This window comes from Lolium perenne, unplaced genomic scaffold, assembly GCF_019359855.2.
Source record: "Lolium perenne isolate Kyuss_39 unplaced genomic scaffold, Kyuss_2.0 unplaced28, whole genome shotgun sequence".
NCBI classification, from domain to species: domain Eukaryota; kingdom Viridiplantae; phylum Streptophyta; class Magnoliopsida; order Poales; family Poaceae; genus Lolium; species Lolium perenne.
Genome location: NW_027248986.1, coordinates 552,116 through 575,264, shown reverse-complemented (window position 1 = coordinate 575,264; position 23,149 = coordinate 552,116). Strand labels below are relative to the sequence as shown.

Below are 23,149 nucleotides of genomic sequence, written 5' to 3'. Positions count from 1 at the left end.
TATGATGCAAGAGCTTAATCATGAGCACAACAATTGCCAAGTATCACATTACCCAAGACATTTATAGCAATTACTACATGTATCATTTTCCAATTCCAACCATATAACAATTTAACGAAGGAGAAACTTCGCCATGAATACTATGAGTAGAAACCAAGGACATACTTGTCCATATGCTACAGCGGAGCGTGTCTCTCTCCCATAAAGTGAATGCTAGGATCCATTTTATTCAAACAAAACAAAAACAAAAAAAAACCGACGCTCCAAGAAAAAGCACATAAGATGTGATCGAATAAAAATATAGTTTCAGGGGAGGAACCTGATAATGTTGTCGATGAAGAAGGGGATGCCTTGGGCATCCCCAAGCTTAGACGCTTGAGTCTTCTTGATATATGCAGGGGTGAACCACCGGGTGCATCCCCAAGCTTAGAGCTTTCACTCTCCTTGATCATGTTGCATCATACTCCTCTCTTGATCCTTGAAAACTTCCTCCACACCAAACTCGAAACAACTCATTAGAGGGTTAGTGCACAATATAAATTGACATATTCAGAGGTGACACAATCATTCTTAACACTTCTGGACATTGCATAATGCTACTGGACATTAGTGGATCAAAGAAATTCATCCAACATAGCGAAAGAGGCAATGCGAAATAAAAGGCAGAATCTGTCAAAACAGAACAGTTCGTATTGACGAATTTTAAAATGGCACCAGACTTGCTCAAATGAAAATGCTCAAATTGAATGAAAGTTGCGTACATATCTGAGGATCATGCACGTAAATTGGCTTAATTTTCTGAGTTACCTACAGGGAGGTGGACCCAGATTCGTGACAGCAAAGAAATCTGGAACTGTGCAGTAATCCAAATCTAGTACTTACTTTTCTATCAACGGCTTAACTTGGCACAACGAAACACAAAACTAAGATAAGGAGAGGTTGCTACAGTAGTAAACAACTTCCAAGACACAAAATAAAAACAAAGTACTGTAGGTAAAAACATGGGTTGTCTCCCATAAGCGCTTTTCTTTAACGCCTTTCAGCTAGGCGCAGAAAGTGTGTATCAAGTATTATCAAGAGACGAAGTGTCAACATCATAATTTGTTCTCATAATAGAATCAAAAGGTACCTTCATTCTCTTTCTAGGGAAGTGTTCCATACCTTTCTTGAGAGGAAATTGATATTTTATATTACCTTCCTTCATATCAATGATAGCACCAACATTCAAGAAAAGGTCTTCCCAATATAATGGGACAAGATGCATTGCATTCAATATCCAAGACAACAAAATCAACGGGAACCAGGTTATTGTTAATGGTAATGCGAACATTATGAACTTTACCCAAAGGTTTCTTTGTAGAATGATCAGCAAGATTAACATCCAAATAACAATTTTTCAGCGGTGGCAAGTCAAGCATATTATAAATTTTCTTAGGCATAACAGAAATACTTGCACCAAGATCACATAAAGCATTACAATCAAAATCTTTAACCTTCATCTTAATGATGGGCTCCCAACCATCCTCTAACTTTTTAGGAATAGAGGCTTCACGCTCTAGTTTCTCTTCTCTAGCTTTTATGAGAGCATTTGTAATATGATGCGTGAAAGCCAAATTTATAGCACTAGCATTAGGACTTTTAGCAAGTTTTTGCAAGAACTTTATAACTTCAGAGATGTGGCAATCATCAAAATTCAAACCATTATAATCTAAAGCAATGGGATCATCATCCCCAATGTTGGAAAAAATTTCAGCAGCTTTATCACAGGCAGTTTCAGCAGTTTTAGCAGCTTTCTGCGCTTTTTGCGCTTTGCATTCGAAGTGGAAACATTGCTAACACCAATTCTTTTATTAGTATGAGTAGGAGGTGCAGCAACATGTGTAGCATTAGCATTACTAGTGGTGGTAATAGTCCAAACTTTAGCTATATTCTTCTCTTTAGCTAGTTTTTCATTTTCTTCTCTATCCCACCTAGCACGCAGTTCAGCCATTAATCTTATATTCTCATTAATTCCAACTTGAATGGCATTTGCTGTAGTAACAATCTTATTATGATGATTTTCATTAGGAAAAACTTTTGATTTCAAAAGATCAACATCAGCAGCAAGACTATCGACTTTAGAAGCAAGTATATCAATTTTCCCAAGCTTTTCTTCAACAGATTTGTTAAAAGCAGTTTGTGTACTAATAAATTCTTTAAGCATGGCTTCAAGTCCAGGGGGTGAACTCCTATTATTGTTGTAAGAATTCCCATAAGAATTACCATAGCCGTTGCCATTATTATAAGGATATGGCCTATAGTTGTTACTAGAATTGTTCCGGTAAGCATTGTTGTTGAAATTATTATTTTTAATGAAGTTTACATCAACATGTTCTTCTTGTGCAACCAATGAAGCTAATGGAACATTATTAGGATCAATATTAGTCCTATCATTCACAAGCATAGACATAATAGCATCAATCTTATCACTCAAGGAAGAGGTTTCTTCGACAGAATTTACCTTCTTACCTTGTGGAGCTCTTTCCGTGTGCCATTCAGAGTAGTTGATCATCATATTATCAAGAAGCTTTGTTGCTTCACCAAGAGTGATGGACATAAAGGTACCTCCAGCAGCTGAATCCAATAAATTCCGTGAAGAAAAATTTAGTCCTGCATAGAAGGTTTGGATGATCATCCAAGTAGTCAGTCCATGGGTTGGGCAATTTTTAACCAGAGATTTCATTCTTTCCCAAGCTTGAGCAACATGTTCAGTATCTAATTGTTTAAAATTCATTATGCTACTCCTCAAAGATATAATTTTAGCAGGGGGATAATATCTACCAATAAAAGCATCCTTGCATTTAGTCCATGAATCAATACTATTCTTAGGCAGAGATAGCAACCAATCTTTAGCTCTTCCTCTTAATGAGAAAGGGAACAATTTTAATTTTATAATGTCACCATCTACATCTTTATATTTTTGCATTTCACATAATTCAACAAAATTATTAAGATGGGCAGCAGCATCATCAGAACTAACACCAGAAAATTGCTCTCGCATAACAAGATTTAGTAAAGCAGGTTTAATTTCAAAGAATTCTGCTGTAGTAGCAGGTGGAGCAATAGGTGTGCATAAGAAATCATTATTATTTGTGGTTGTGAAGTCACACAACTTAGTATTTTCAGCGTTGGCCATTTTAGCAACAGTAAATAAAGCAAACTAGATAAAGTAAATGCAAGTAAACTAATTTTTTTTGTGTTTTCGATATAGCAAACAAGATAACAAGTAAAGTAAAACTAGCAACTAATTTTTTTGTATTTTGATTTAGTGCAGCAAACAAAGTAGTAAATAAAACTAAGCAAGACAAAAACAAAGTAAAGAGATTGAGAAGTGGAGACTCCCCTTGCAGCGTGTCTTCATCTCCCCGGCAACGGCGCCAGAAAAAGAGCTTGATGGCGTGTATTTCACACGTTCGTTGGGCAACCCCAAGAGGAAGGTATGATGCGCACAGCAGCAAGTTTTCCCTCAGAAAGAAACCAAGGTTTATCGAACCAGGAGGAGCCAAGAAGCACGTTGAAGGTTGATGGCGGCGGGATGTAGTGCGGCGCAACACCAGGGATTCCGGCGCCAACGTGGAACCTGCACAACACAACCAAAGTACTTTGCCCCAACGAAACAGTGAGGTTGTCAATCTCACCGGCTTGCTGTAACAAAGAGTTAACCGTATTGTGTGGAAGATGATTGTTTGCAGAAAAACAGTAGAACAGTATTGCAGTAGATTGTATTTCAGTAAAGAGAATTGGACCGGGGTCCACAGTTCACTAGAGGTGTCTCTCCCATAAGACGAACAGCATGTTGGGTGAACAAATTACAGTTGGGCAATTGACAAATAAAGAGAGCATGACCATGCACATACATATCATGATGAGTATAGTGAGATTTAATTGGGCATTACGACAAAGTACATAGACCGCCATCCAACTGCATCTATGCCTAAAAAGTCCACCTTCAGGTTATCATCCGAACCCCCTCTGGTATTAAGTTGCTAACAACAGACAATTGCATTAAGTATTGCGCGTAATGTAACTAGTGACTACATCCTTGAACATAGCACTAATGTTTTATCCCTAGTGGCAACAGCACATCCATAACCTTAGTGGTTCTTGTCACTCCTCCAGATTCACAGAGGCATGAACCCACTATCGAGCATAAATACTCCCTCTTGGAGTTACTAGCATCAACTTGGCCAGAGCATCTACTAATAACGGAGAGCATGCAAGATCATAAACAACACATAAGCATAGCTTTGATAATCAACATAACAAGTATTCTCTATTCATCGGATCCCAACAAATGCAACATATAGAATTACAGATAGATGATCTTGATCATGTTAGGCAGCTCACAAGATCCGACAATGATAGCACAATGGGGAGAAGACAACCATCTAGCTACTGCTATGGACCCATAGTCCAGGGGTAGACTACTCACACATCACACCGGAGGCGACCATGGCGGCGTAGAGTCCTCCGGGAGATGATTCCCCTCTCCGGCAGGGTGCCGGAGGCGATCTCTGGATCCCCGAGATGGGATCGGCGGCGGCGGCGTCTCCGGGAAGGTTTTCCGTATCGTGGTTCTCTGCATCGGGGTTTTCGTCACGGAGACTTTTATAGGCGAAAGGGCAGGTCAAGAGGCGGCACGGGGGCCCCACACCACAGGGCCGCGCGGCCAAGGGGGGGGCCGCGCCCCCCTCGGGTGTGGCCCCTCCGTGGCCCCTCTTCGTCTCTCCTTCGGACTGGAAGCTTCGTGAGAAAATAGGCCCTGGGCTTTGATTTCGTCCAATTCCGAGAATATTTCCTTACTAGGATTTCTGAAACCAAAAACAGCAGAAACAAAGAATCGGCACTTCGGCATCTTGTTAATAGGTTAGTTCCAGAAAATGCACGAATATGACATAAAGTGTGCATAAAACATGTAGATAACATCAATAATGTGGCATGGAACATAAGAAATTATCGATACGTCGGAGACGTATCAACAACCTCACTGTTTCGTTGGGGCAAAGTATTTTGGTTGTGTTGTGCAGGTTCCACGTTGGCGCCGGAATCACTGGTGTTGCGCCGCACTACATCTCGCCGCCATCAACCTTCAACGTGCTTCTTGACTCCTACTGGTCCGATTAAACCTTGGTTTCTTACTGAGGGAAACTTGCCGCTGTGCGCATCACACCTTCCTCTTGGGGTTCCCAACGGACGCGTGTCGAACGAAGAGACAATACGTCAATCACGCGCATCAATATCGGCTCTCCAATCATCTGTCTCCATGAAATGTATCTGGACATCGGCTCCTTCCACTGTCTCCTTATAGCCTGACGCCATCTGTGCGAGATCGTTCGCCTCCGTATTCTGCGACCTCGGGACCCAATTGAAGTTTATGTACCTGAACTGTGTCATCAGCTCGCGGCAATGCATCCATAACGGGAAGAGCGACTCTCTCTCACACTTGTACTCGTCCGTGAGCTGGGAGATCACCAACTTTGAGTCTCCAAAGAGTTCTACTGCTTCTGCCCCGGCTTCAATTAGCAACTCCATCCCCTTACGTACTGCTTCATACTCAGCAACATTATTGGTGCAAGGGGTAGATAGCCTGATGGAGAAGGTGTAGGTTGCCCCCCGGGGCGACACGAGTAGGATGCCGATGCCGCAACCATCATCGCAAACTGACCCATCGAAGAACATGGCCCATGCACGTATAGACAGTGCTGCTATATTAGTGTTGATTCGCTCAGCGATCAGATCGGCCAGGGCCTGTCCTTTAACTGCTTTCGTAGGTTGATACCGGAGATCCAACTCCGATAATGCAAACATCCATTTACCTAGTTGGCCCTTCAGGACAGGAGCCGACAGCATGTGCTTGATGACGTCTGATTTGCAAATGATGACGATTTCTGCCATCAGAAAGATGTGATGAAGCTTGGTGCAGGTAAAAAATAGGCAGAGGCACAACTTCTCGATCTCCGGGTACCTCGTTTCTGCATCCAGCATCCTTCTGCTGAGGTAGAAAACAACTTTTTCCATGCCATCATAGATTTGCACTACCACTGAGGCGATAGAAGTATCGGCTACTGACAGGTAAATATAGAATGGCCTGTCTTGCTGGGGCGGAACCAACACGGGCGGCTTCGTTAGATATTCTTTAATCTCATCAAACGCTCGCTGTTGCTCTGCCCCCCAGTGAAACTCCTCATCAGGCTTAATTTTTACCAATCCCATGAACGGCTCAATTCGTCCTGACAGATTAGAGATGAACCTTCTGACGAAATTGATCTTGCCGATGAGACTTTGGAGTTCCTTCTTGGTGGTAGGTGGCTTCATTGTTCGTACTGCCTCTTGACTTTTCAGGCCGATCTCAATTCCACGTTCATGAACTAGGAAGCCCAGGAATTGACCGGCCGTTACACCAAAAGCACACTTCTTTGGATTCATTCTTAGTCCGAACTTTCTAGTCCGGTCTAGGATACGTCGCAAATCCTCCAGGTGCCCTTCCACTGAGACAGACTTGACCACCACGTCATCAATGTAGATTTCCACCAGCTTGCCGATCAGATCATGAAAGATATAATTCATGGCTCGTTGGTACGTTGCACCGGCATTCTTCAGTCCAAATGTCATGACCACATATTCGAACAAGCCCACCGAACCTGGTACTCTGAAGGCCGTCTTGTGTATATCTTCTGGAGCCATGAAAATCTGGTTGTAACCGGCTTTGCCATCCATGAAGCTTAAAACCTTATGGCCAGCCGCTGCATTGATCAACGTTTCAGCTACCGGCATAGGGTACTCATCCTTCGGAGTAGCTCTGTTGAGATCACGAAAATCTATAGCGACGCGCCATCGGCCGTCCTTCTTCTCCACAGGTACGATGCTAGATATCCACTCAGCATACCTGCATGGCCTGATGAACCCAGCGTTCAACATCTTCTCAATCTCCTTCTTGACTTCTTCTAGAATTTCGGCCTTCATCTGCCGTGCTCGTTGTTGGAACGGCCGAAACCCTTTCTTAAGAGGTAGCCGATGTTCAATGATGCTCCTGTCTAGCCCGGGCATCTCTGTGTAATCCCAGGCAAAACAATCTGGGTATTCTTTCAACAAGGCTATCATCAGGCCCCTCATATGCGGATCCAACTATTTGCTGATAAATGTTGGTCGTGGCTTATCCCCAGGACCAATGTCAATCTCTTCTAGCTCATCAGCTGACGTAAACCCATACCCTAGCTTTCCGTCGCCTGTTAGATCGACGTTGAACACAGGCAGAACATATGGCGAGGATAATTTTGGCCGATTGCTGGAATCGGCCTCCATGTTGATTGAGTTGCTCAATGAAGGTTTACAACTTGTATGCGCTCCCTTGCAGGAGGAAGCCTCCTTACCACGACTACGTGACATGTTTGAAGAAGGATCCTTGCCTTTTATTTTTTGGGGCCGATCACAGGGATCGGCCTTGCCACGTATGTCGATGGATGCTGCTCTTGTTACTCTATCAGGCCGGTGGATAAGACCAGCCTCACCCCGTTTTTTGACACCTCGATGCGATCACAGCCGTCCAAACTGATTCCAGAGAGTGGCTCTTGGTCTACCGAGTCCCAAATGTTCATGCCGGCTATCGAGACGTCGATCGAGTCATCTGCATGCACGACTTCTACGTCGTCTCCATCCCACTGTATCAGGCATTGGTGCATTGTAGATGGAATGCAGCAGTTAGCGTGAATCCAATCCCTTCCTAGCAGGGCAGCGTAAGTGCTCTTGCTGTCGACAATGAAGAATGTCGTTGGGATCGTCTTTCGGCCTATGGTTAGATCCACGTTCAGGACACCTTGCGTCCCTGATGCTTGGCCGTTGAAGTCGTTGAGCGTGACATTGGTCTTGATCAGATCGACACTGGAGCGTCCCAAACGCCGTAGCGTGGAATATGGCATTATATTCACCGCTGCTCCTGTGTCAACCAACATCCTGCCGACGGGCTGCCCATTGATATAACCCTTTAGGTACAGGGCCTTCATGTGTTTGTATCCCTTGTCCCGTGGCTTTTCGAAGATAACGGGCTGTGGACCGCAGTCAAACTGTGCTATTGGCGCTTCTTCAGTTCCTGGGGCACGAAACTCTGATGGAAGGAAGAACACCATGTTTGTACCAGCCGATGTTCCCACATCGGCTTTTTCTTGCTTGGGCCGCCAAACCTTGTTTGGCGGACGACTCTCTTCGTCCAAAGTCTGCTGAATTTTCACGGCCAGATCGGGCCGCGCTTTCCTCAACGTGTGCAAGTATCGCGCTTCGGCTTGCTCCAAGCTATGCAGCCACTGAACCCTACGCTTTTGGGAGTGGCTGAGTCCATCGGGGCACCACCTTGGCCGGTGGTACCTATCCTCTTCTTCATCTTCTGACTCCTCAAAGTCTTCATCTTGAGAGGACTCAGCACATTTGTTCTGTGGTGGGAGAGGTCCTAGACGCTTGAAAACTGAAACTTCCCCTGCATCCTCCTTCCGGCGTCTACACTCCGGGCAGTTGTCGATTGTAGGCAATCGGCTCATCCCTGAGTCCCAGCAGTGTTTAAAGAAGGGACAGTCCCAGTGTCTATCCATGTCTTCCTGCTCCCTTGACCTCTCCTTAGCGCGGTGCTCGCGTCCTTCGTTGTCTCTGTCGTGCCGACGGTACCTTCCTTTATCTTCGTCGGACCGATTGTATCTCTCGTCGTTTCTGTCGTACTGCCGACGTCGGTCATACTGATATTCATATTTGTTGAGGAGGTGCGTGGAAAGTGGTTTTTGGTATCGCACGCTTCTCACTTGTTCCTTGGTGAGGTACCGCTTGTCATCATATCGGGGCCGGTCGCGTGGATCGGCCTCCTCCTTTTCCTTGCTGCGGGAGTGACTGCTTTCCTCGTTATCCTTGCCATGGTGGCGCTCAGGCCCTGCCATGTTAACATCGAATGAGAAATCCAGTCGACGCCTCGCGGAGTGGTTAGGTTCCACCATGTTGACGCCAGGGAACGGATGTGTGTCCACTTTCATGGCAAACTGTCCGAAGAGCAATCGGCCTTGTTCTATCGCCATTGGATCTGCTGACGAAACACCTTGCAGTCATTGGTGGTATGGGTGAACGAGTGATGCCATTTGCAGTACGGCCTCCCGTTCAGTTCTTGTGCTGTAGGGATTTTATGGCCTTCGGGTAACTTCAGCTGTTTTTCCTTAAGCAATAGATCGAAAATCTGCTCAGCTTTGCTCACATCGAAGTCAAACCCTTTTGCAGGCCCTTGTGGTTTTACCCATTTGCGGGACACGGGGTTTGCCCCCGAGCCCATTCAGCTACAGCCACCTCCGTGTCCAGTGCAGGATCTTCGCTTTCTTCCATCTCAACCAGGCCTATCGGACGCTTGAACTTGTCTTGGTACAATTCAGGGTGTCGCTGCTCATATGATGTGAGTTTCGCACCATGTGCGACAATGAACCGTACTCGCTTGGGAAGTCAGGTCCTTGATCGGCGTTGCGAGACCCGATCTTGCTGATCGATCGCTTCCTTCTCGAGATAAACGAACCGAATAACATCGGTTCCCGACAGTCTGAAACGTTGGATGTATTCAGACATCGTTTCTCCCCGCTTCGCCGCACTGTGTTAGATCGGCAATGCCAGCCTCGGTAGCTTCTGAGTGATATTGCACGTGAAACTGCTCTTCTAGCTGCTTCCATGTGCGGACTGAGTTTGGTGGCAACGAGGTGTACCATCCAAAGGCTGATCCCGTAAGAGATTGTTCGAAAAATCTCACACGTAAAGGGTCTGATACTGAAATCAAGCCCAGCTGTGCCAAATATCGGCTTACGTGCTCTATTGAGTTAGCTCCTTCTGCTCCATTGAATTTTGAGAATTCAGGGAGCCGATACTTGGGTGGCAGCGGGATCAGATCATACTCGTCAGGGTACGGCTTGGAATAGCCGATTGCTTTCCTCTTCGGCAAGATGCCGAACTGGTCTCTCAATATAGTGCTGATCTGCTCCATGGTATTAGCTGTAGGGACCGAACCTTCATGACTCGTTCCAGTAGCATATTTAGCCAGCAATGCTTGTTTGTCAGCATCTACGCCAGAGATCCCTGTTGGTGCGATCTGGCTTGTGCGCGCCAAAGCATTGTAGTCCGGCACGTATGTGCACACGTATCCATGTGGAATCTCCTTGGGCGGCTCATATAGGAATTGGCAATCGCTAGGATCGCCTCCAACCTTGTAGACAACGTACGCCAGTGAACCCGGCGGTTCTGGTGCTGTGAGCGCGAATGGCAGCGGCGGTCTAATCTGGAGTGGTATCTCTCCCTGGTGAGTTCCCAGGGTAGGTCCTGACGGAGAGTACTGATGTTTCATGATCTCTTGCACCACTCGGACCGCAACGCGCTCAAAAGCGTTCACCAAGCTCTCAGAATGGCGGTGTAGGGAATGAGCTACCATGTAATTAATCTCCTGGCGTAGAGCTCTGGTGCGTTCCTCTGAAGAGGTAGAGAGGTCTACTTCATCGAGGGCACCTTCAGGGGAGAACCCTTTCCATCTGATGCCATGTGAACGGGTCTTCATGAAAGAGCCGATGAGATCGGCTTCTAAGATGGCTTTCATCTCATCGTACTTCTTCTTGTGTTCTTCCGGCAGATCTGCGTACGTGACTGGTTCGCCCACCACCTCATCCGCGGCTTTTGACATGGTTGCTGCAGATGTCGACGTAGTGGTTGCTGTAGAGTGTCCCACCGGGCGTGCCAGAATGTGTTGCGGTCAGAAACCCACCGGCGAGCAGCGACGGGCAACACAAAGAGAGCCGGGAGGCTCCGGGATTGCGGCTGACCCTGGTCCCTCGGGCGACGGCCCGCAATGCCTTCTGGCACACGCGTCCTGGTGCTTACGAGGGCGTGCCACCTGACCTATACCTGGTCAGGAAGGTGATGGATTGCTTCGACTAGTTTCCTGCATGGCAAACACGTAAACATTAAATACGAGCCCCAATCGGCTCTTAAATTGTTCTGTGGATCGGCTCAAAGAGCCGATTGCCCCATGGTTCATGTTAGATTTATAAGGACATGGGGATCATGCTTTATCAATATCAAGCTAAACTAATCTACGATAGTCTAGGGTTTTCATCGTATAATCGGAACATCCTATGCGTAGTTGAGCCTAACAGATACGCAAGATAATGGAAAACCAGCCCTAAAGAGGCCTAAAAACCAACGTGAAGTTGATCCCCGGAACAATCCCTCTAGAGCTTAATAAACCACACCTTACGCACTACCGGATCGTTCAACCCGTTTATAAGGCCTAACCATAAAGATATCAAACCAATCCTTGAAGAACAAGGAGCCACTATAACGGATTAGATCTACTAAATAAAGAACAAGCAAGATGCTGCCCCTACATCTAAAATAGGTGTAAGGGCAGCTAGATATCGAGGGGTAGCGTAGCTAAACAAGTGCATCGTGAAAGCATTGTGATCAACCCCAAAACACCTAAGATAAGGGTGTTGCCCGCCATCAAAAAGGCTTCAGCACGAGCAACACCAATAACGACTAAACTGATACTGCCTAGATCGCAAGATGCGATCTAGGCAGCATGTTGCTTACCCGGGAGAAACCCTCGAAACAAGGGGTGGCGATGCGCCTAGATTGATTTGTTGTGAACGTGTTCGTCCTCTTTCTCAATCACCCTAGATACATATTTATAGTCCGTAGACTTTCTAACTTGGGAATAAATCCAACCGTGTACGAGCTAAACTCTATCTCTTAATTCTAACCGACACGTATCCTACTATAATTTACAGATACACGGGCAATCTTGCCCAAACTTCTTGTACAAGGCCGGTTCGGGAGTATTTTCCGTGCATATCCTCTAAGCCCATTTAATCACGGCCCATCTCCAGACTTGGTTAAATTCTGGTGATAACACCAGTACGCAAAGCCAATAAGCCTGTTGAAGGCCTCCTTGTGAGGTACATCCGCATCCATCTGTATGGCTTATAATTAGGCGCGCGCTCAGCGTCGGGCGACCGACCCGGGCAGAGAAAATCGGTTGCTGTCCCGGCCGTCCGATCGCGATCTACCGTCTAGAATTAGCACCATTTCGATTTTTGCATTTTGCCCCCTCGTTTTTGGAAAATCAACCCGCGGTCCTAAGCCTATCAGTTTAAACCGAACACGTGTTTCCCTTTGCCCCCAAACTTTCAGATATTTACAACAAAACCCGTTGTTTAGTATAGCAACAAAAACCCGCCGCTTTGTGTACAAAAAATAAAAAGTATTACAACAAAATTTTCACAGTAAATCTTCACATATATGTACAACAAATTATCAATATATTTACAATAATAATTAACAACAAAAACAATATTTTTTATTTGGGTGTTTACAATAATAGTCAGTTTCCATGCAATAATATCTTTACAACAAATCGGAAACATACTTACAACAATAATTAATAACAAAAACCAATATTATTTTATTTGGATGTTTACAATAAAAGTCTGCTTTCATTCCAGAAATATCTTTAGAACAAACCAGTAAAATATTTACAACAATAATTAGCAACACAGGTCACAAATAATTTGGGTGTTTACAACAAAAGTCGCAAACATCATCCACAAAAACCACAGACTATTTAATTTGCTACAGATAGAATTATAACAAAAATCACCTACTATTTTATCCAAAGTCACAAATGGTTACAACAAAATAAAAAATCATTTTGTTATTAGCATCAAAAAAAAGTTGTCTCTTTACAACAATTGTTAACAACAAATCCTACAAAAATTACGGATTGTTTACAACAAATAGTTCATCATCTCACTTATGTGTTTTGCAGCGAAATCATTGTTGGGCCGAAAAAAGAAGACCCATTAAGCCGGCGCGGAGCGAGGCCGGACGACCGATCGCTGGCGCGCGATCGGTCGCCGGATCCAAAGCGTTTTCCTATAATTATGCCACCCATTTAATCTCGCACCATATCTCTGGGTTGTTCTTGTAAAGTAATGATGGTACATCCTCTTTCTATCCGTCAGTATGGACTATAATTCTGCCACTATATCTCCGGGCTGCCGGCACACAATCTGGTTTATAATTTACTCACAACACACGTATATAGATTAATCAGGCAACATACCTCCAAACCAATCAGCTTTACGGCTCCTTGTTCATTCACGGGTCATCTTCCTGAAACTCCAGCCATTCTGCGGTGTATATAAATTGGTGGATATTTATCTAAGGGAGCAGGGTGGGACTAAACATACGTTGTACCAGGTTTAATTTCACGTCAAAGCGCATAGATTTTTGTTGCAGGTTGAACGCATTGCGGCCCAGCCCATCGTGCAATGATAGCGATCGATCGAGACCCACCCACCGCGAACCCCTCGCAAGCCGCTCAGGATGCAATAGAAATTTACGAAACAAAAAAAGGAAATAACGCTCAGGTTGCATGACACTCTCTTATCCTCTCCTACCTCTGGCTCCACTTTTCCTCAGTCCAACCGGACGCCACCGGTAGTCTCAGACGGTCAGACCCCGCAACCGCATCTCCTCATTCCCTACCACAAGCGAGCGTCCTCCATCAACCCTGTGCACGTAGAGCATCCTCGTACGCGAGGATTCGTGCGGCGCGTGGCTCAGGTCTGCATCGCGTGGTGGAAGTTGCCGGGGGGTCGAGCTGGGCGGTGCGCGGGGAAGTTCGAGGCAGGGGAGGTTGGACCGCGACCCGAAGCGAAGTGGCCGGAGATGGCGCGTTGGAGAGCGCCGCCTCGCCGTCCGTGGGCCACTTCCCTTCGGAACATATTGGGTAGTCTCGCGCTGCTGGGATTCTCGCAATCTCGCCTAGGTCGCAGTCCATGGTGCCGGTCTCGCCTTGCAAGCCAAGAAGAGAACCAGAGGGAAGAAAATCCGACCAACTCGTTTCCAGTTCCGAGCGAGCTTCACCTCTCCTGCCGGACATCGCCTGCGAGGGCGCCATCCCTCTTCTGTCTCTCGGACGCTAGGACGTACATGACCGTGTTCGTTCGGCCAGCAGCAGGGAAAGGAGAGAAGCAAAAGGAAAATAAAAACGAACCGGTATAATGGCAATTGGCAGTATTATGAGATTTGGTGGGAGGGCAAAACGGTCCATAAAAAAGCGTTGACGAAACTTTTTGGCAGAAAACTTAGCTCCTTTATTATTAGGTATATACTAGCAAAAGTGCCCGTGCGTTGCACCGAGAAAAACTAAATCTTCAGCGAATCACGTGTTAACATTCCCCCTCTGTGTCACCATCGACAAACAAGATTGTTTTTTTCTCCTATTCATAACATGATGACACTTCTCCTCGCAACAAGCTAACATCATTGATGGATTTGGTCATGTTCTCTCCTATTTATGAAAGACATGATTAATCCTAAGAAGATGTGCTTGCTAGGCTCTCTCTGCACGACTTGTAATACCACAGACTTGTAATGATTCTGGGCACCACCCCTATTTTCTAATTTAAACTTGGTGCATGCTTCATCCCCACATCTTAGTTGCGTGGACATAATGATGTGCCACGGAACAAAGTTGATGATTAACAAAGCATTGGATGGGGATTTTAAAAATTAGCTTCTTATTGAAAAACTCTCGTCTTTATTTAAATTTTGGCTCAAAATCGATTGATCCGTCTAACCATAGTGATATTCGTAATTGGTTTTGTTTAATCTACTCTATATAGTTTTATTTTGTTTTTGAACCAACTATTTTGAACTATTTTTTCAAGTACACTGTATTTTTATTTAATTCTACTCCACAACAGTGCAAATTATTTGTGTAGGGGATACCGTAAAATACTCCTAATCTAGCAAATGATTTTAAACTGAATAAGCAAACCTTACAAGCGACACCATATTATAACCTACAAGACGGCCACCGAGGTTGTCCTGATTTGATACTTGGAGGTTCTGGTAGAGGCACTGAGCCAAAAGTATCACGTCCAACACCTAAAGATAAATGCAGAAAAATAGAAGATGTCAATGTTGTACTGTGTGAAAACTCGTCACACTAATTCCATTAGAGTTGACCAAAAGGAAGATCTACAAACAGTATAAAGCTGGACAAGGTTAACCCATGGTGCGAGAAAGTTTGCAAAAGAGGTGCATACCAAGTACCCTTTTGGGTTGCAAGAGATAAAAAAAATGGATTATAATTGTGCGATGCCAAAAAAGAAATGAAATAAACATGCATCCAATTGACGGATCACTGCTAATCTTCGGATGAGTTCATCAATTAATATCCTAGAATTAAATAGAAAATTCGAAATACATCCGACTCGGCAAAGGAATCTCTCCAAAGTAAATCAAGAGTTTATTTAAATTGTCAGTCTAGGTTACGACCAGGGCCAAACACAAAACTTAGCAACAGTAATAAGTAAAATTGTAGAGCAATTGAGTTGATGATTCAGGTCCTGACCAGGATAGTTCGGTGAGAAGGACGAATGCTCCATGGCAATGTCCAATTCCAGCAGTAGCTGACCTCTGAAGAATAACACTCCTTGAGAAAGGGTTAGAACGGTTGGATGCAAAAGGCTTGCGTTTGATTAACATATCCATCATCATACTGCGTTTGATTAACATATCCATCATCATACATCTGATTTTCAGCCTACAGAACATATCACCACTTCATTACATGACCCACTTGAGTGAATGGATCGATAGCAGAACACACAAATCCAGGTTAGCAGCACATACATCCAATTTATCTGAAACATTGATTAGCAGCATCTCTATAGCCTCGGCCTGAAGAGGGGACGCACGGCCGGTTACATCCACGACCAGGAGTCACGCCGCCGTCTCTTGCCAGTCTGTGGGAGCACCATTGGGGAGCTTCATGACTGGGTGTGGCAGAGTAGTAGAGGGCGGGAAGGCCTCACACGAATCTGGCAAACCAAATCGTCATAGCTTATTTTCTGCATGTATTCATGCTGCTTTCAACTCCATAATGTGATCCCCCAATGCATCACAAAGTTACCCCGCATCGGTTTGCACAAAATTTGTAATCCTGTGGCGGTGCTAGGCAGGTGAGGTCAGCAGCGCCAGGTCCTGCCCGGTGTGCAGATCGCCGAATTTCATGGTCGTTTGGGAGATCAGGGAGGCGCCAAGTTCTGCAGGGCGTGCAGATGGACGAATTTCGCGGCCGTTTGGGAGCTCAAGGAGGGGTTCGATCTGTGGCAAAACAGGGAACCCGAGACTATTTCGCCTCGTCAAATTGTTTTCCAACAAATCTGAGCTCCACCAATTCAGCGTGTGGATTTTGTTTTGCAAATCGTGCACGGGAGAGCTTGCCCCTGCCTCGAAGCAGATTCAGTTGCCAGAGATCTCGATCTGGCCGCCAGGTGATTGATCCGGTCGCCGACGGAGTGCTTGATATGGTAGCATCTTCTAGGATCTAGGCGTCTTTGGGAGAAGCGCGGCGGCGGGAGGCACATCAGGGGGCCGTCCGGAGGCGGCCTGGCCGCCGGCGGGAGTCGCGCAGGAGGAGCGCTATGCGCTGCGGGTGGGCTGGCCGCCTATGTTCTTCTCCGTTTGGTTTTGGCTAGAGGAGACAAAAAGGAAAAGTCGTGGCACAGCGACCACGTCCGCCTCCAGCGCTCCGGCCGCCGTCGCTCACGTCTGGGTCAATTATCGCCTGGTGCCGCTGCTGCTCGGTGGGTTCGTTCAGGATGGGAAAAAATAGAACGAACCGGTATAGGATGGCAAGTCTGTAGTATTATGTGGTTTGGTGGGAGGGTAAATCTGTCCAAAAAAAAGTTGGACGAAAATTCTGGCAGAAACCTTAGCTCATTTATTATTAGGTATAGACTAGCAGAAGTGCCCGTGCGTTGCTACGGGTTAATTTTTGTTGAATCCCATAACCAAGTGAGCTTTTAGAATTAGGTCAAAATAGCAAAAGTGCCCGTGTGGATGCTACGGTTCCAAAACAATTTAATATATACTACTACACACAACCAAGAAACGACATGATGTAATTTTTACCAACATCGGTTTATAAAATTTTGAAATATTTAGGTTTTTGCTTTTGATTTAGTTCCCTTGTTGCATGCACATCAATCCTCTCAAAATAGAAAGAAAAAACTCAATACCTGGACCTCCTTGTGGCACATCGCCAACCAACATGTGAGCCCGCTATGGGAGAGAGGATGGGGTTAGGACGAAGGAAGGGGTCGGTGTATGGTCAGTCTCAACGGAGCCTTTGAAGGCACATAGGTTATACGCAATGGGATTGTGAGACTTTGCTAGACCGTGGACCATGAGTTAATTCACAAAAATCGAGGTGCGAAAATGCAATACAACATCGACCATCTTGGCCGCCGCCACCACCTCGATGTCGTCTGTCTTGCCCTCTCCCGCTAGCCTCTCTCTTCCCCATGTGCTTGATCACCTACAACAATTTCTAGCGCCCAACACTGCAATGCTCTCTCCCCTGCTATGCCTCACTGTCGTCGTCGTAAAGGCCTCCTCGTGGATTTAGTCCTGGTTGCTTGAACTGTTTTGTCGAGGCAGAAGAACAAATTGTTATTTCACTTTGGCGGTCGTAGATGGTAGCATCGGCAGAGAAGTAGGAGTAAGAAAAAAATAGAGATATAGATAATATTCTCTCACATACAAACGCAACGAAGAAAACAAAGTAAAAATAATCTACTGGATCTGTCTGCTATGTCGTACAACATGCACAACCAAAATAAATATATCTCATAGCTTTTTTCGATCTGTGCTCTTAGGCAAGGTAGAAAACAACTGGGCGGAGATTTTTTTTCACTCGCCACTGGGCGGAGCTCGTGCTATTGCGAGCTTTGTGGGACCGCAACGCAACCAACGCTGGTATCCACGCGCTCATCCATGTCTATCTGAAAGGCCGCCGCTCCCCGCGAGCCTCAGATCCTTCCTTCCTGAGCGACAGCGGCAGCGGCTCCCTCCTTCCTAGTATGGTAATTTTCTGAACTTCCCGGGCGACAGCGGCTCCCTCCTTCCTGAGCTCAGCCGTGCTGCAATTTCCTTTCCCATAATCTCTATCTTCCTCCTTCCTGAGCTCAGCCGTGCTGCAATTTCCTTTCCCATAATCTCTATCTCCCTCCTTCCTGAGCTCAGCCGTGCTGCAATTTCCTTTCCCATAATCTCTCCTGAGCTCAGCCATGCTGCAATTTCCTTTCCCATAATCTCTCCCTTCACGATCTTGAAGGGGGAACTGCTTTGATTGGTGATGCATCTTTTTCTTTTAGGCGGCTTGTTGAAATCCACGAAATTTACGTATATAAACCGTCAAGACTCCATGTAAGGCGGCGAGGTGGGACTAATCAAGGACCAATGACGGATTTCGTTTGGCTGGTTTTCGTTGTATTGCTACTTTTTCCTGACAAACCAAGTACAGAACAAAGCCGGCTCACATGGAACTATGCAAGAGAGCCCAGCCTGAGCGACGCTCACCATGGGGCAAAGTCCACATCAACCGATCGAAAATTGCCCGATGCGCAGCTGCAGCTCGCGCTAGTTACAAAACATTCACATAATACGGCGGAGTACATCAGAACAGAAAACGGACACCTTTACCAGAAAAAAACATCAAAAGGGGAAAACACAGGTTGGGACAAAATGCACGAATCAAAGGGGAAAATCAAGAAATCAAGACTCGCCCACGCCGCCGGCTGGTGCCTGGTGGTATCCTCTATCCTCTCCTCTAGCGCTGCTAGCTCGCCTGCTGGCCACGGGCATCGTGCATAACAACCGCAAACTGCTCTGCCTTGCCTCTTTCCCGTGGAAGCCAGCCACACACGGGACGCTCTCATCTCATCCAAGCTCACGCCGCAGTCGCGCCTCCTTCCAGGGCTCACTGATGATGCCACGGGCTCGAGCAACCGGCAACGTCTACGGAGCAGCAAGGCTGAGGGAGGTACGCTGCCGGCGGGGGTCTGTACGACGGCGGTCGTCGAGGGCCTGCCCGGCAGCGGGAGGCGCGCAGGAGGGGCGCTGGCGGCGGCTGCCTGGCCGGAGGGGCGCTGGAGGTCGGCGAGGGCCGACGGCGGGAGGCGGGCAGGAGAAGCGCTTGCGGCGGGGGGCTGGCCGGAGGGGCGCTGCGCGCGGCTTGTGTTGTTTTGGGCAGAGCAATTCTCTGTTCTCGGCTAGATAGAGGAGCCAAAATTAAACAAAACGAACCGGTATTATGGCATTTTAATGTATTATGTAGATTGGTGGGAGGGTAAAACCGGAAAAATAAAAGTTGGACGAAAATTTTGGCAGAAACCTTAGCTCCTTTATTATTAGGTATAGGTATAGACTAGCAAAAATACCCGTGCGTTGCTACGGCGGATCAAATATAAACCTAAAAAGTTAGTATTGTAAAGTTGCACAAGAAAGACTTTAGACATACCTTGATCAAATTAGAACTCCATAAATAATACCGGTCTTCCATTCATACCGGATTGTTTTTATTAAATACAGTACTCGCAATTAATTATTTTGTCCCGCACCTCTTCCGGTGGTCCGCGTATGCAGGTAGCGGCACCTCCTCCATGTTCTTCTTGGTCCACTCGAAATGCATGCTGCGACACATTCTGGAGCCCTCTCTTACACATCCTTACGAAAGAGTTAGATATCGGTTTTTTGCTTGCCTATATAACAAAAAAAACATAGAAACTGTATCGTGACTATCATCAGAGGTACTTGTAAAAGTTAATGCATTGTTTAAGCCTTCTGACTTCTTGGTAAATTTATTTTACCTATTCGTGGCCTTTGCCTTCATTTATTTTTCCTATCCCGTTCGCAGAAACCGCGGCAAAATACTTTGGCTAGAGCAATTTATTTTAAAAATTGTTCTCCTTGCCTCAACTTAACTTTCTTATCTTCACCATGTCGCAGGTCAATTTACTTCAGCCAGAGCGCAAAATGTAGAGTAGGTTCAGTGTTGACCCTATCCCACATGTGCAGATTATTCACATGCAACTCCCATGAAGTGTTGACTGCTGAGCAAAGCATGAACACGACGACAATGCCGGATTGGGCGATGTTTTTGTTAGGTGATGGAGGCAACTGATTGTACTCTAGTATTGCATTTTGCTTGAGAGGGTATGCTAACTGAAGCTTGGTGTGGTACAACAAACGGGAGTTTTCTGATCAAACTAAGTAACCAACCAAAAAAGCATCAAATTCAGAGAGTAACCACCAATGCTGCCATTCTCCCAAACGATGGGACTCACGCGGAGGGATGTTTGTCAATGCAGTATCGTTATTCACAGTTCGGACGGCCCAGAACAGCAAGCCCTTGAAATCGAATTGTAGGGCGTTGAGCGGAGATTACCGTCCGGCATTGATATTGAACTGCAGGAGGACTGCTTGTCTTGCAAACTCTGTTAACGTACCACAATCACACTGAGAGATGCTTGTAACACAGAACAAACTTTTCTTTTAACTGACAGTGGATAGAACCTAGGAAGATAGAGTTGACTTTCAGAACCAACCAAGCACGAAGCAAATGAAATCCAATCCAACTGTTCTCGATACAGTCATCTTCGTCCCAGCTGCACCTGTTGTGGGCCTCACCAAAGAGTGCTTGGGACAACGCTGCTACGCCGCACGGATCGAATTGATCATTCGATCTATCGTTCTTACCTGCAGACTGCAAGGGATACCGTGATGGGGAACAGCCTCGGTGACGCGACGCTCCGGCTGAAGACGACGAAATCCCCGCCGCTCTGGCTGAAGGCCACCTCCTCTCCTACCACCGCCGCCCATCCTCGCGCTATTCAAATCGACGGGATCGGCACCTCTGCAAGCTCGGGGGTGGCGCTGGGTGCAAGGGATTGGGCGTGCCCGCGGACGGAGACGAAGGTGGGATTCGAGTACTTCTTATATCAACAAAACGGGTGAAGTAGAATTAGATCCGGGATTTTCTCCGCGTTCATACGACGAAACGTTTTGTACATGAGCGGTGGCAGTTGCTGTAATTTGTACAAACGGTAAGGGCAATTAAAAAACGGACGAAAAATTAGGGGAGAAACCTTACTTCCTTTATTAGTAGGTAAAGATAAGTATATAGATAGTATATCAATTGTTCTGAGTTGCTACTTCATCTCTTTTAATTCATTTGTGATGTGGTGGTGAACCAACTTGTGTATTTATATGGCTATGGGAAGGCTGCAATGCTTAATTGTCACCCCATTAGGCTGGTGCCAACGCAGGCGGTAGGAGGGGCGGTAGCGGCGGCGTCGGGGCGAGAGGGAGGCGAGAGGGGGGCGAGACGAGAGCGCGGGGCAGTGGCGCGGGCACCCGGCGGTAGCGCCCGCTACCGCCCGGCTGCCGCCCGCGCTGGGGGCGATAGGGGGCGAGAGGGGGGCGACAGGGAGGCGGCAGCGTTGGCACCAGCGGGCGATAGGCGGGGCGAGAAGGAGGGGTAATGGCTAGCTGAGGTGGCGCGATCTGATTCGTCCACCTCAGCTAGCCGTTGGGGTAGCCGTTGCTGCCTCAAAAAATTCGAAAAAAATGTCAAAAACCCCAAAATTTCATCCCCACCCCCTATAAATACCTCCCATATGGTTTCACTCATTCCACACCTCACTTCATCTCCTCCACTCTCCGTTTTCACTCCTCTCAACGCCATGTCTTCGTCTAGCAGCAGTTCGAGCGACGGAATGGAGGGTGATATGATCGGTGCATTCCAGGCGGAGTACGAGGAGGCGATGCTCAACGAGGAGGCGGAGCCAAGACGGCCGCGACGCCGCCGAGTGTTCATCAGGCGTGATCGTCTGGGTGCCCACGATCGGCTCTTCGAGGACTACTTCGCCGACGACTGCAATTATCCTCCGAGCTTCTTTCGGCGAAGGTATCGGATGAGGCGATCCCTTTTTCTGCGCATTGTGGATAGATTGGGTGGATACTCTCCGTATTTCACCCAAAGAGTTGATGCTCTCAACCGTGCTGGTTTTTCTCCCCTACAAAAATGTACTGCGGCTTTGCGTCTGTTAGCTTATGGAGCCGCTGCAGATACGATAGATGAGTGGCCTAAGTTAGCTAGACAAACTTCATCAGATTGTCTAGATAGATTCTGTGAAGGCATCATTGACTGTTACGGGGAACAGTTTTGCCGTCGACCAAATGTCGAGGATACTCAGCGTCTGTTAGCGAAAGCCGAGGAGTGTGGCTTTCCGGGCATGTTAGGGAGCATCGATTGCACGCATTGGCAGTGGAGGAACTGCCCAGTGGCGCATGCCGGTCAATTCACAAGGGGAGACATCAAACACCCTACCATAATCTTAGAAGCCGTTGCGTCGTATGATCGTTGGATCTGGCATGCCTTTTTTGGAGTGGCCGGGTCCAACAACGACATCAATGTACTCAATCAGTCGCCGTTGTTCACTGATGTGCTTAGGGGAGAAGCACCCATAGTGAACTTCACGGTGAATGGACATGAGTACAACTATGGTTACTACCTTGCCGACGACATCTACCCCTCCTGGCCGGTGTTCATGAAAGGTGTTACTCTTCCACAAAGTGAAAAGCATCGACTGTTCACTGCTGCTCAATCAGCTTGGCGCAAAGATGTCAAGTGTGCCTTTGGAGTGCTGAAGGCTAGGTTCAACATTCTAGCAGTCCCGGGACGCTCCTACTCGAGGCGTATTCTTGGGTTGATCATGCGTGCATGTGTCATTCTACACAACATGATCATCGACGATGAGCGTGATATAAATTTGGAGAACATCTATGAGACAGTTGATTCCAATGTCGGCCCTGCGATACACAACCATGCACCACCAAGCCTAGCAGTCAGGATTCAGATGGACAACGAAATGAGAGACTCACCAATGTATACACAGCTCCAACATGATTTGATTGAGCATGTGTGGGCTAATGCCTAGTATGTAATTTTTTCAAATTTTTATGTAATTTTTTTTATAATGTAATCGGTAACAATTTTAGTTGAATAAAATAATTTTCTTGCATTATTTTGAATGGTGTAATCTGAAAAAGAAATGCTAAATGTCGAGGAGAGAGAAAAGCTGATGTGGAGGAGAGAGGGGTGAGAGCTGGCACTATAGCCCGTGCACTGGCACCGTGGGGTGAGAGTGGGGTGAGAGTGAGGAAAAAAGCTGACGTGGCAGGCTATAGTGTGGTG

General features: G+C 46.5%; 1 protein-coding gene across 1 annotated transcript; it reads left to right on the top strand.

Moving 5' to 3' along the window:
* The first annotated feature begins 21,866 nt into the window (after positions 1-21,866).
* LOC139834315 (protein ALP1-like) lies at positions 21,867-22,892 on the top strand. The gene has a single exon (XM_071824800.1). It carries the CDS (start codon positions 21,867-21,869, stop codon positions 22,890-22,892), a length of 1,026 nt encoding a protein of 341 aa, XP_071680901.1.
* Positions 22,893-23,149: the final 257 nt, after the last annotated feature.

Excerpts from the sequence above, each read along its gene's own strand:
- LOC139834315 (XM_071824800.1), top strand. The coding sequence starts at position 21,867 with ATGAGGCGATCCCTTTTTCTGCGCATTGTGGATAGATTGGGTGGATAC.